The 14,625-nt window shown below is 44.3% G+C and overlaps 1 protein-coding gene across 1 annotated transcript in view; it reads right to left on the reverse strand.

The window, feature by feature from the left end:
* Positions 1–14,625, reverse strand: part of STAB2 (stabilin 2) — a 167,679-nt gene that overhangs the window by 108,915 nt on the left and 44,139 nt on the right. The window contains exons 11-17 of the mRNA XM_061125502.1: positions 12,973–13,055; positions 11,445–11,594; positions 9,796–9,939; positions 8,723–8,779; positions 8,443–8,568; positions 2,552–2,605; positions 2,194–2,274 (exon numbers count right to left, since the gene is read on the reverse strand). Coding sequence (XP_060981485.1) covers positions 2,194–2,274; positions 2,552–2,605; positions 8,443–8,568; positions 8,723–8,779; positions 9,796–9,939; positions 11,445–11,594; positions 12,973–13,055 — 695 coding nt within the window. The remainder of the gene's footprint in view (positions 1–2,193; positions 2,275–2,551; positions 2,606–8,442; positions 8,569–8,722; positions 8,780–9,795; positions 9,940–11,444; positions 11,595–12,972; positions 13,056–14,625) is intronic.

The following is a 14,625-nucleotide window of genomic DNA, read 5'->3' on the forward strand; positions in this document are numbered from 1 at the left end:
CTGCTGATCTCCTTCAAAACACCTTCAGAATTCAACCACTCCTTACCAGGTCGCAGCTACCACCCTGCTCTCAGTTACCATCATTCCTTCTATTTAACTAAAAAACTTCAACACAAATTCTAAAGGTTATTTTCCACTTAACAGTTATTAGAAAATAATGACTCCACTCCCCAGGTTATATAATACAGCCTTAAGCCTATCTTATGCCCACTAATGTGTACCTCTATTTTGCCCCTTTCCCTGTCTCCCCGCTAGTCACCGCCACTCTTTTCTGAGTTATTACATTCCCTCCTAAAGAGTCTCCCCAGATGTATGTCTGATCGCATCATTCCACTGCCCAAAATCCTCTAATGGCTTTTTATCTCTTCTAAAGTAACAGCCTTCATCCTTGCCCTGAGCTGTAGGCCACATGTGACCTGACCACACCTCTCCTTCCCCCTCTTACCACCTGGACCTACTCCGACCTCACTGCTCTTGTCCCTCTGTTCTGGCCCCGAGGACCTTGCTGTTCCTCGATCAGGTTGGCACGCGCCTTGCTTCACAATTTTGCACTCTTGATTTCCTCTCTCTGGAATACTCTTCCCCCAGATACTCACAGTGCCTATTCCTTCATCTCCATCAGGTCTTTGCTCACATATTTTCTTCTCCATGAGGATTTCTTTGACACTGTATCCAAAATGTCAGCCTCATCCCCACTTTCTATTTCCCATCTTTGCTTTGCTGTTTTTTTTACCTTAACACTTTCTACTCTGATATAGGATATATTTAATTGGCTTATGGTCTATCATCTTATTTACTAGAATGAAAGTTCCATGCAACCAGGGACTTTTATCTGTTTGTTCCGAACTTGAGGCATAGAATGATGCCTGGCACATTCTTGGCACCCAACAGAAACTTGTTGAAAAGTTGAGGGGGCACTGCCATCACCATCCATAGTGAACCAACAGGAGACATAATCTCTCTGTTGCCAGATTTCTGCTAATATTACAACCCCGAGAAGTTAGCTGAATAACATTGCCTTCTTTTTGTTTCTTACATAAGTCATGTTCCCTCCCACCTCAGGACCTTTGCACCTGCTTTGCCTTCTGCCTGGAACTTTCTCCTACTCATCCTTTGAAGCATCATCTCCTAACTGAGGACGTCTAGAGCCCCAGATCTGCTGTCTACTCCTGTTGCTGATTCTGCTGCTTCAGAGCACTCTTAACTTCATGGGAGCCCTATTATAATTGTAACTAAGTAACTAAAGCTGAGTGCCAAAAAATTGATGCTTTTGAACTATGATGTTGGAGAAGACTCTTGAGAGTCCCTTGGACTGCAAGGAGATCCAACCAGTCCATCCTAAAGGAGATCAGTCCTGGGTGTTCATTGGAAGGACTGATGCTGAAGCTGAAACTCCAGTACTTTGGCCACCTCACGTGAAGAGTTGACTCATTGGAAAAGACCCTGATGCTGGGAGGAATTGCGGGCAGGAGAAGGGGACGACAGAGGATGAGATGGCTGGATGGCATCACCAACTCGATGGGCATGGGTTTGGGTAGATTCTGGGAGTTGGTGATGGACAGGGAGGCCTGGCATGCTGTGATTCATGGGGTCACAAAGAGTTGGACACGATTGAGCGACTGAACTGAACTGATCTGAACTAACTGGTCACTAATTAGTTGCTTAAGGGTGGTTTTCCTTGCTGGAATGTAAGCCTGTCTTTTCCACATCTTTATCCCTGGCTTCTAGTTTAGACTCACACACTTGGAGTTGCTCATCAGATATTTGCAGAAAACCATAATGAATGAATGAAGCAATCACAAAGAGCTGAAACCTGTGAGTTAGCGTTGAGGTAGGATAACCCGATGAACAGCCACGCAGCTGCTGCTGCTAAGTCACTTCAGTCGTGTCCAACTCTGTGTGATCCCATAGACGGCAGCCCACCAGGCTCCCCTGTCCCTGGGATTCTCCAGGCAAGAACACTGGAGTGGGTTGCCATTTCCTTCTCCAACGTGTGAAAGTGAAAGTGAAGTCGCTCAGTCGTGTCCGACTCTGTGTAATCCCATAGACGGCAGCCCACCAGGCTCCTCCATCCATGGGATCCCCCAGGCAAGAGTACTGGAGTGGGGTGCCATTGCCTTCTCCGATGAACAGCCATAAGCAGAGGAAAAAACACATGTGAGCAATGACACCAGAGACAGAGTTTTCACTTACGTTGTTGGTTGTGTTAAATCTTATGATCTGGTTGGCCATGCTCCTGATGTGAGGGGTTGAAACGAGGGTGGCCACTTCCAGCTGCAAGAACAAGAGAACAATAGAGAAACTGACAGCAGCACCCAGAGTCTTCATTGGAAAAAATAACTTGAAAGTTTATATGAAATAAGTGATGGGAGCTTTGCTGCCATGGGTTTTTGGAAGAGTTCTTAGATGACAGGTTCATTACTCACATAAGCATGCACTCAGAGCTAAGATAATGAATAATTGTCACACATTCTCTAGCACTAAAATATTGAAATTTAAGATCAGATATCTTGAAAACAGGGAAAAAATAGGGCAGGAAAGGAGGGCCAACCTGAGTAAATGGGACAATGTGGTATCTGATGAGTTCCAGAAGCTTCCGAGATCCCTGCAAAGGAATCAAAATACTTCCTTAAGTCATTAAGGAAAACACAGATTTCCCTCTCTTGTGTAAAATTTCTCAAGTGACTTTGGTCACTTGGTCAATAAAAATAAATGACCCACAATCTCTCTTGGGAAATCCAGGGTGAGAAAACCCCATCCCCCAAATAACTAACATTTTTTACTTTGTGACAGGCAGGGGCTGTTCCCATAACATTATGTGCACCTCTCATTTAGTCTTCCCAACAGCCTTGTGAGGTGGGAATACTACTGACTCATTTTATGTGTTATAAGACTGAGTTTTAAAGCCATGTCCTAAAAAAAAAAAAAAGAAAAAAGACGTGGGAAAAAATTAGTGTTGGATACATGGGTACCCAACTTTATTATTTTACTCTACTATGCATATTATGTACTTTTCAGTTTGTATTACATATTTCACAATAAAAAGTTAACCAAATTAAAAAAAAAAATAAAGCCATGTCTGAGGTCGCAAAACTCTTGATAACTTAGACTATAAGCCTAAGAAGTAACTCAAGGTCTCAGTGACCCTGCTCCGTCACTTCTCTCAATGTCTAAGGCTACCTTCTAGATTTTCTAAGACAGCCTCAGTTTGTGATTCTGTTTCACTCACTCCATAAATAACTGTGGGCTCATCAGGCCATGTACTGGTTATTTAGGAACATACAGTCCTGTTAAAAATATGTGACCAGGACTCTTTCTTCTTCTGTGTTCTTATGGTACATGTTCATCTCGCCTTCAAGGTCCTTTCCAAGGTTTCTCATGCTTCAGGAAACAGAAAAAGAGTTTTGGGACTCTAAGCAGGATGAGCAGTCCCTAGAGGGGTGCCCTGGAGACAGTGGATGGAATTAAGGCACACAGGGGCCTGGGAAGAAGGCAGGGGCAGTCGACTACAAGATGACTGTAATCTCCCAGATGAGTCAGAGCCGGGGTTACAAGCTTCGAAACCCTGAATTCTGCTACTTCAGTGGCACAGTCATAGCTACCGTGTCTCACAGCTACTGTGTCCTGGAAAGGTAAAGGCTCACAAATCAAGATCATAATAACCTCCAAGAGGCTGACCAGCTAGGGATGTGTTTCAACAGTGTGAGGTCCCAGGTGGAAAGAAAGCCCTGCTGAACCCGAGTTCCATTCACCCAGATTCTTCTCTGCACTTCCCCTTGGCCCCTATGCCAGGGGAATTACCTGTAAGCAGAGGGACCACATATCCTCCGTTTGTCTAGAACAACCCTGGTTTACAGCGATCATCCTGGCAGCCCCATTCATTCTCAAAATTGTCCTGGTGTGAACACTTGGAAGGCCACCATATCTATAGGTCAACAGCATTAAGCACAGGGCAGGGTGACTGGTAAGAATGTTGAAACTGACCAAAAGCTGGCCAGTCCTGGAAGTGATGGTTTCTGTAACCCTGGTTCTGTTACCGTAAGACTTTGAGCAAATCACTTAGCTTCTGTGTCTTAACTTTCCCTGACAACTACTTTACGGAACCCAGCAGTGAGGACTTGCAGGCAGAAGCAATGCCAATACAAGCTTGAATGCTCAGAGGCAGATAGGGTGGGGAAAAGTGGGGAGCCCTTGAAAATATCAGACCAAAGTAGACTGCGAATTCCCAGAGGGCAGGAACTGGGTCTGTCTGGCTTATTAATCACTGTGTCCCCAGTCAGCACAGCAGGACCTGCATAAACATTTGTTGTCAGCAAGTTAAAGGGAGGAGGGAAGAGGTCCTGCGAAGGTCACTGAACTGGACCTTGGGAATCTGAGTTTAATTCTGGTTCTTCTTCTGTGCGACCCTCAGCAAGCATCTCACACCTCTGCACTGCAAAATAACAGGGTTGGTTTGGACTCCTTCCAGCCCTCTATTTTATAGGAAAGACTTTATCAGCTGGATCATCCACCTCTAAAGCCTCAAGACTTAACTGGCATTGGACCCGTTCTATAGGAAACTGAAGAATGAAAGGGACGAAGGAGTTGATCAGCATCACTCCACTATTGCCTGAACCTGCCACTTATCTGGCTGGGGGCCATTACCCAGCCAGAGTTTAGTCCAGATGGCTTAGATCCACAGGGTTCGCTCACAGGCGCCGCTGTCGGAGAGCTTGTTGGTACAATGCATTCTTTCCTTTATGTGGACATTCACTTCCTACTTGCTGTTTTAGGTGAAAACAAATGAACAACAAAACTGAGTTGTTTGGTTCCAGAGACAGAAAGGGAGAGTTTTCCTACCAAATGGTGACTACAACCTTGAACTCTGTAAATTCCTTTTGTCCCATTTTGCTCACAAGGTCTTTGTGAATTTGCAGGGTCTGTTCTCTTGCTCCCTTTGCTTTTATTTCTGTCTAGTTCAGTGATCAAGTCATACACTGGGGCTTGTGATCAGTAGCCATGATCTCTGCAGGGATCGGATGGTTCAGGACTGAAATTTTGCTTCCAGGAGCAGCAGAAAGATAAGTGGAAAGGAAGCAAGGCATTCCCAAAGCAGAATTGGAAAACATTCTTCTAATGAAACCAGTTTGCCTTTCATTTCATTGGCCTAACTGATGGGGAGCTTATTGTCTCTAGCTGAGGTTCCTCCCTGAAGTTAAAGCTGAAGGATGTCATTAAGATGCGTGGAGAAAGAGGGAGCTTCCCATAGGCTGAGGAATTTTAACCCACATTAGCTCTGGACCAGAGAAAGTGGTAGAAAAGATGATTCTATTCTTCACCTAGAAATTGGAAGTTGAAAAAACAACTTGAGACTCAGGATTTAGAGACTTGAAGTTATATATTCTTTGTGAGAAGAAAGATACTGCTTTTGAGAGAAATGAGATTGAGAGCCAGGAGCCATGCTATGCTGTTAAATCCATTCTATGAGGGAAAAATAAGCCCTGATTTATAGTACTGGCCAGTTTCCATGGCGTCAATATTCCTACCAGGGACTGAGTTCAAGCTACTGATGTGATTTCGCTGAATGGAGCTGGGAAGTTGTTGTTGTTGCTCAGTTGCTAAGTCGTGTCTGACTGCAGCACACCAGGCTTCCCTGTCCTTCACCATCTCCCGGAGCTTGCTCAAACTCATGTCCATTGAGTCAGTGATACCATCCAGTCATCTCATCCTGTCGCCCCCTTCTCCTCCTGCCCTCAATCTTTCCTAGTATCCCGGTCTTTTCCAATGAGTCAGCTCCTTGAATCAGGTGGCCAAAGTAGTGGAGCTTCAGCCTCAGCATCAGTCCTTCCAATGAATATTCAGGACTGATTTCCTTTAGGATCGACTGGTTTGATCTCCATGCTGTCCAAGGGACTCTGAAGAGTCTTTTCCAGTACCACAGTTCGAGAGCATCAATTCTTTGATGCTCAACCTTCTTTATGGTCCAACTCTCACACTGGTACATGACTACTGGAAAACCAAAGCTTTGACTACACAGGCCTTTGCCGGCAAAGTGATGTCTTTGCTTTTTAATATGTTGTCTAGGTTTGTCTAGGAGATGGGAAGAATTACAGTCTATTCTTGAGAGCCTGAGTGAGGCAGCCCCAGTCACTGCTGGAAGGAGTTACAAAAAGAGAGGAGCTTCTCGAACAAAAGTGCTGACAGAAAAGCAGCAAGGTTGACTTTTCCTATTCTAGCTAAAAGGTTTTAAGTTCACCTGATTAGGTGTCTGAGAACTCCTTTATTCTTATTAAAAAGTACCTGTATCAAAGAAAAACCACATAATCTCAGAATTTTAACAGATTCCCAGGGGAGAAATTATTACATCTTTGGCTTTTAAAATTAAATATGAGTATGAGTTCTAAAGAGAAGAATAAGAATTTTCCCATAATAGCTAGGTTTCAAGAAACCTGAGTGTGAATCATATTTTTAAAATAGCATCCTATTTTAAAGGCACTGGGAAATATGACTTTTTCAATGAAAACCTGTAACAAATCTCTAAATATGTTTAACATCTGCTTGTAATGTAAGAGGTTACCTCCTGACTTATTTCCTTGATAACTATTTTTTTTTTTAATGAAAAGTATTCTGAATGCAGGGTTTCTCAGGTGGCGCTAGTGGTCAAGAACCCGCCTGCCAATGCAGGAGGCAGAGACACGGGTTCTATCCCTGGGTTGTAAAGATCCCTGGAGGAACCCACTCCAGTATTCTTGCCTGGAGAATCCCATGGACAGAGGGGTCTGGGGGACTACAGTCCATAGGGTTGCAAAGAGTCAGATATGACTGAAGTGACTAAGCATGCATGCATTCTGGATGTGGAATATCCTTATAGGTACCTGAAAGTATTCTAGAAAGGGATGTATCCATGTGACCCTCTGCATCATTCAGGCAACAAGTTTCAAGTGCCCAAAACAGTGTGACTTGATATCTGAGTTAGAAAGCTGGTACTTACCCAAATGTATATTTTCGATGCCATGAAATCAGAATTATTGGGGTGAGCTTCTGTAATCTGCCTACTTAACAAGCTTCCTGGGTAATTCTCTTATTTAAAAAAAGCCTATTTACTTATTTTTGGCTGTGCTGGATCTTTGTCGCTGCACAGGCATTTCTTGGGGCAAGTGGGGGCTCCTCTCTAGTTGTGGTGTGCAGGCTTCTCACTGCAGTGGCTTCTCTTGTTGTGGCTCCCTGGCCCTAGAGCATAGGCTTAACAATCGTGACACAGGGGCGTAGTTGCTCTGCGGCACGTGGGATCTTCCTGGATCAGGGTTGAACTTGTGTCTCCCTCACTGGCAGGGTTATTTACCACTGAGCGACCAGAGAAGCCCTCCCTGGGTAATTCTTAAGCACGCTAAAGTTTGAGGATCACTACTCTAAGAGACTCAGACCCCCTGTGTAATCAACACTGATCTACACAAGGTCACAAGTAGTTTTGCCCCATTTCCAAGATGGTGGCAGGACCTCAGGGCACTGGGAAAAAGCTTGTGGCCTTTCCTATAATTTCACTATTTGGCATTCTAATAAAAAACTTCATAATTAGCTAACCTTCTTTTCAGTTGGGCTTCGCTGATAGCTCAGTTGGTAAAGAATCCGCCTGCAATGCAGGAGACCCTGGTTTGATTCCTGGGTTGGGAAGATCCACTGGAGAAGGGATAGGCTACCCACTCCAGGATTCTTGGGCTTCCCTTGTGGCTCAGCTGGTAAAGAATCTGCCTGCAATGCAGGACAATTGGATTTGATTCCTAGGTTGGGAAGATCCCCTGGAGAAGGCTACCCACTCCAGTATTCTGGTCTGGAGAATTGCATGGACTGTATAGTCCATGGGGTTGCAAAGAGTCGGACATGACTGAGGAACTTTCACTTTTCTTTCCCGTTTAAGGCTGTTATTCCTGAAAGAGGAAACACTTTAAATGGTGTCCATTATTTTTACCCTAGACTGAAAGAGTAAAACAAATCTCCTTTCTTGAGGAGGACATGAGAGAATTGAAGGTTTATGATGTATAAGGAGAGGGTTATTGTGGAGAGAACTGAAAGCCATAGAAAGGAGAGTTGGGAGCCCCTAAAAATAACATTCCTTTTACATTTAACCTAGACTTTACCCAGAATGCCATGCCAGGCTTCTTTTTTTAGATGGTTTTAGAGTTGTAGGGAACTTAAAATTTATGATTTTGCTATTGAGAAATCTTAGGAGAGAAAGGACATCGACTGGTCTTACAGTGACATGGAACTCTACTGGGGAGATTGTAGCCACATCTAGGCTTAGTTACAGAGCACTGTGATTGATTAATGATGTCTGCCTTGGTTGCAGAAATGTAAGTGGTACATGTGCTACTTATTTGTTGTCCTTAATTTAGAAAAAGCCTGTGTAGGTACAGACTGAAGCAGTGATGCTATCATGACACCATTAGAGTACACAGGATACAATACCTCTGAAGAAAGGAGATAATCAAGAGTGCCATCCTTCATGTTATTCAATGCTTCATCACTTGGAACAAAAACAGTGTATGGTCCACCAGCCCCATCTTCATTTAAGGCATGTCCCACACTGGTTTTCTGTGTTTAAGAAATGAAAATTTGTATCTGTAACCTATCTCAGATAGATATATGAATTCCCCAGAAAGTATTTATAATTGATACCCCCTGCTAATTTTATTGTACCAAGGACTAGACATAAAAAACTTTCTAGGAGTTCATAAAAAGTACATACCTCTAATAAAGATGTGAACTTGCTGTATCTTGGTTGTAGCATGGTCATTATGGTTTGCTAAAAAGAGACATTTGGCTTAAAGTTCAGTACAAAAAAGGGAGGTGGTTTAGGAAACAGCTACTCTAACATGAAAAGACTGATGACAGGATTTCATGGAAGTGTGGACTTCCATGGGCTTCCCTGGTGGCTCAGATGGTAAAGAATCTGCCTGAAATGCAGGAGACCTGGGTTTGATCCCTGGGTCAGGAAGATCCCCTGGAGAAGGGAATGGCAATCCACTCCAGTATTCTTGCCTGGAGAATTCCATGGACAGAGGAGCCTGGAGGACCGCAGTCCATGAGGTAAAAGAGTCGGACACAACTGAGTGACTAACACTTTCACTTTTCTGATGGAAAGCTAAGGGGAAATAAAGAGGAAAGTGGACATCTATAAAAGGCTCTGGCTAACCACAACACATTATACATGTGTTTTCTGTGTTTATTTAAACAGTAGTTCAGATCTGCACGTTCTGAAAGTCTTTGCATGCTAAGTCACTTCAGTCATGTCTGATTCTTTGCGGCCCTGTGGACTGCAGCCCGCCAGGCTCCTTTGTCCATGGGATTCTCCAGGCAAGAATACAGGAGAGGGTTGCCATGCCTTCCTCCAGGGGACCTCCCCAACTCAGGGATCATACCTGCATCTTTTAAGTCTCCTGCATTTGGCAGGTGGGTTCTTGGCCACTAGCGCCACCTGGGAAGCCACAAAATAGTCTTTGGCCATTATCAAATAGATCAGAGGGAACAAATTTTATCACAGGGAGGATATGCCTTTCTCCACAACACACAAGGGATAAATTTTTGTGACAACTGGTCTGAGTTCTCAGGTGAGAACTCAGGTGATGAAAAAGATCACAAAATCAACCTCTTTCCTACACCTACTGCATGCCTTTCTCTTTCTCCACAGAGGTGTCAGAATTCTACTAAAATCAGAGATACAAGCACATAGTGCTGACTTGCATTTTCTTCATGAACATGACTCTCTAAGGAACAAGTGAAGATGGATCTGGGGACATCACTTTTACTTGAAGTCCTCACCTCAGTATTGCTCTCAAACGTGGGCTCCACCTTGTCCATGGCTCTGTCGAGGATGTGCAAGAGCCCGTTGGAAGCAAGTATGTTCCCTTGTATAATTTTTACCTTCTTTTTGCCTCCGTAGAGTTTAAGCTTTATCTGATTGTCCTAAAACACCAAGGAAAAATAAAACTAAATTAATGTGTGTCCTTGAAAATCAAACACTGGATTAGAAGAAGTCTTAAATCCTTGGGTTCTGTCATTTATTGGCTATATGATCTTGGATAAGTTCCCTAACCTAAAATGTGGATGATGGTTTCTGCCCCATTGAATTCACAGGTATTTCCTTGGGCTCAAATGAGATAATATACAAAATCACTTCAAAATATCAATGATTGCTAAATGGGAATAAGAAATTACTGTATAGTCTTCCCCCAAAAGACAGCAAGCTACAAAGGGACCCGAAACTCTTCAATTTATTGTAAACTCATTACTTACCTACTTTAGTGTTTTGGACAGAAGAGCCACACAATAAAAAATATGTGCTGAATGAATAGGTGAATGAATCAACACATGTCCTTGTGAGAAAGGAAACCACACCTTCATCCATACATACATTCACTCACCCATCCATCCATCCATCCTCATACACACTATACAACATACTGGTTAAGGATCCAGGCTTTGGGGGACTTCCCTGGTGATCCAGTGGTTAAGAATCAGCCTTCTAATGCAAAGGATGCAAGTCTGACCTCTGGTTGGGGAACTAAGATCCCATATGTCGCAGGGCAACTAAACCTGCACATCTCAATGACGGCAACTCTGTGTCATGGAAAAGATCCCACACACTGCAACAAAAACCCAGGGCAGCCAAAAAAAAAAAAAAAAAAAGTTACAATGATTCATGTTTTAGGATCAGACAGACCTGAGTTTAAATCCTGCCTTTGGCCCTTACTGAGTGACCTCTCAGGTTTCCCACTGGAAAAACATTCACAGGGTTGTTGTGAGCCTTAAATATCACAAATAGAGATTTACCCCAGTATCTTGCATGTAGTAAGTGCTCACTGATCTATCAACTATTGATACTTGGTGAAATGCAACCAGATAGGTCTGGTCTCAGATAGGTCATAACCACCCCCCAACCCTACCCACCCCACCACTCTCTGCTGATTGACCATGTGCCCTTCAGCTCAGTAAAGTCACAAAAAATTATTTAAAAAACAAACAAAACAGAATTAATGGCATTAGGAGAGATGGACTGTTGAACTGGAGAGGGTGGATACTTCGCCACCTAAAACAAACAATCCATTTCCTTTTCTAAGATGAGTGCTGATCCGGCTCTGTGCTGATGCTTCTAGGAAATGGGTTTACTGTCAATTTTCTCCTTCCTGCTGGCAGTTGAATGATGGTTGCCTTGAAAACTAATTCAGACCAAGGCAAAATCACTTTACAATCCCATTTCTATTAACAGTCCATCCCCCCCGCACCTGACCCTTGCCAGTGTTGGCTCTTCGTTTTTGTCCTACGTAGGGAAGTCCTGTGACAGATGAGGAACAAGGAAAGAAGTTCTTCATAACCTTTCACAACCCCTGGACACCAAGAGCGAGCCCGCTGTGGCCACGGACTCAGTGGACACTTTGGTTCGGGAGTGAAGATCAGAGAGAGATCCTTACCTTATCTTCACTGAAGATCTCCCCCGGCTTTCCCGTCAAAGTGTAGAATGTGTCGGTGCTGTTCATCTGTTCAGTGCTCATCTGCCCAGCAATTATATGGAGTTTCACAAAGTACTGAGCAGCTTTGTTATCCAGCAAAAACTCTCTTACCTGAGAAAAGAAAGCCGATTCCTTCCATCTCTATGGTGGTTTGGAGGAGAAAAATGAGGTTTGGGACTCAGGCTATGATGCGCTCAGCATCAAGAACATCAAAGTGAGTGTACAGCTTGAGTCTGGGCTCTTTCAGGTACAGATGACTTTCCCAGAGTTAAGCTCCCCTGGGCCAGGTTGTAAAGGGGGCAGAAATTTGGAGAGCGGGAGGTGATACATGGTACGGTCTCAAACTCTGGGGCATGCTCTAGCAGGGAACCAGTGGGCCAACCAGGGAAACTTCTAGCAGGCCAGAAGGACCAAGGTGGGTGGCAAGAGTCAAGGAATCAGTCATCTTGAGCCCAGGAATCAGTTGGGAATGAAATATGAAGTTGTGTAAAAAAACGGGAGGACAAATGGAGCTTTTGAATAGAAAAATTAAGAATTTTTAAATTCACTGGACCAAATGGACATTTGGTCAATATTATATAATCAAAGATCACTCAACAGAGACCTTTCTTAATCCTGTATAAATTCAATCTCTATATTAAACAGGCGATCACACCGCAAAGTGTCTAGCCCAGACACCTTCAACATCCACTAGCTCTTCTACCCCACAGGGGAGATATGAGTGCATCTCCAAAGATTAATGACATGCTCATTTTGGGCAGATGAATGGCAGTGGCATATTAGGAGGAAAGAGTCTGAAACTCTCTGGGTGTTGATTTACTTCAGCACACGTTACAATCACAAAATATCTTGGATTAAGGTAAACCATTTCCATATAAATCAGTATGTCCACTATCTACATTAAACCATGTCAACTATGGCCCTGATACTATTACAAGGGGATGCCTCCGCTGGGTACTATGGGTTTCATTCCCACTGGGGGCCATTATCTGAGATAGCGGCTGCTCACATTGATGACTACACTTCTAGTTTCCTCTATCCTCATGGCCATTTATGGTGATTTTAAAGAAACAAATACCTAACTGGTACGTAAATTTAATTCTTCCCGTGGTGAGTGAGCAGTTTTGCATTATGCAAATCTTATTTAGCATGTGATAGCAGTTGAGAACCCTTAGGGATTACCCTTGAGGGGTAATGACTGGAAGGGGGCACTGGGGGGTCTTGTAGGGAGCTGGAAATGGTCTTGCTAGATACATGGACATTCACGTTGTGGCGGTTCATTGAGCTGTGCACTCCTAATCTGTATACAATCCCTAAGGGTGTCATATTTTGCAAAAAGCTTACAAAAGAAATTGCATCCTTGTCATCAGTAGATTTAATTTTAATGGGGGTTTCCCACTTTAGATAAAGAGGATACTGTCTACTAAGATTTTTTTGGGGGGGGGGGCTTAGCTCCTATTTATAAAATAAAGTTATTTTAAATACTTACATTGAATTCTTTTAATCCCTTGTCTGTCGGCAACAGCACAGTAAATGGTCCCAGGTTGCTCAGTGGCCAGGCATAGGCTTTGTCTTAGGAGTCAAAATACACAAAGAAAGAAAACAGCAAATGGGTCAGTGGCACATGAGGAGTAAAATCAGGCAATGACCCTTGTGGTCCACTTACACCCTCTGACTCCCGAGTTTCTCTGTTCTAACTGGTATTATGCAGGCCCTCGAGGAAGTGAAATGCTAAGAATGCGAAATCTTCCTCACAACTGTGTGATTTTCCCTGCAACCACAGTCTTGGCTCAAAGATACCCCGGGATGAGAAGCTCTGTGAGGGTCACGTGACAAGATCATTGGCCACCTCCTGCCCCTGTGCCTGAATTTCCAAGCGGTCAGCATCTTAGTGAGTAAAGATGTAGCTCTGGCTTCATCCAGGACATGGAAGAGCTCGGAAGAGCCTTGCGCTTGGTTTAACGCTTTGCGGCTGCCATTGCGACATGCTCAGTACTTTTTGAACAAAGAACCCCTGTCTTTTCAGTTGCATGGGGCTCTATAAATTTCATAGCTGGTCCTGTTTCCACGTTCCTGGGGAGCTGGGACAGCAGGCTGGGCTTGGGGCTCTCAGACAGGAGGCCACGTGTCCTAGCACCTTGTCGACCAGGCAGGTGAAGGGTGACTGGGCTTTGTCCAGAGGAATGCCTGAGGGTCTGTACAGCCTGCAAAGGACACTGTTCCCTTCGTCTGCTCCCACTGACATTCTAAAAGCAGAGAGAGGAAGGAGGGAGATCCCAGAGGCCCACCGGTGAGGCCGGACTGCCCATGGGGTGCTTGCAAAGAGCAGGCTGTTTGTGTAGGGTGCATGTTATTTGCCTTGAGAACAAGCACTGATCCACAGAACATTTTCTTCTCTGTCTGTGCTCTTTCTGGGAAATCACGCTTGCTGACTGGTCAGTTCTAGATACTGATATTTATGGGTTTGGTTGATTGCTCAAGCCCATTTTCTGTTGATTAGCAAAGTTTGTGTCTCATTGAAAATCTTGTCTAATCCTGTAATCGGCTCTATTTCATTCTTATGGGAGGGAGGGGTGATGACCTCTTGGGGGCCTTTGGACATGCAGGAGGGTGTTTTTGGCCGTCACCTTATCCAGGGACTGGTGGAAAATGCGTCACTCTAGATTGTTAGTGGTCAGGGGTGGGAAAGGATGCTAAACACCCAGTGATGAGTGAGACGGTCGGTCACATGCCATCAAGACTATGCTCCACACTCAAACAGCACCTCCACTAAACAGCATGAATACCGCCTGCCAGTATTACCTGTCAACGTTGTTTCCCATCTGGAGGACCCATACGGTCAAGGAAAAGAGGATGGTATCCATCCTGACGTCTGTAGCTGCCTATCTCACTGCTGTTGCAGACCTATTACTCAGAGGTGACCCCAGGACCTTTGCCTCAGCTGCTGCACTACTGGATCTCTTGGCACTAACTCCTGTCTCCTTGGGACATCTGCCTGTCCATTTCCTTCCACTTGCCCTTCCTAGAAGGGGCTGTTCCTGCTAGATATGAGGCTTGCCTATCCTGTACCCCTTTCTGAGTGATTGTGTGTCTCAGATGTCCTTGCCCACCAGAGGGCTGCCTTTTCTGTGGAAATGTGCAC

Source organism: Dama dama, chromosome 22, assembly GCF_033118175.1.
Source record: "Dama dama isolate Ldn47 chromosome 22, ASM3311817v1, whole genome shotgun sequence".
Lineage (NCBI taxonomy): Eukaryota > Metazoa > Chordata > Mammalia > Artiodactyla > Cervidae > Dama > Dama dama.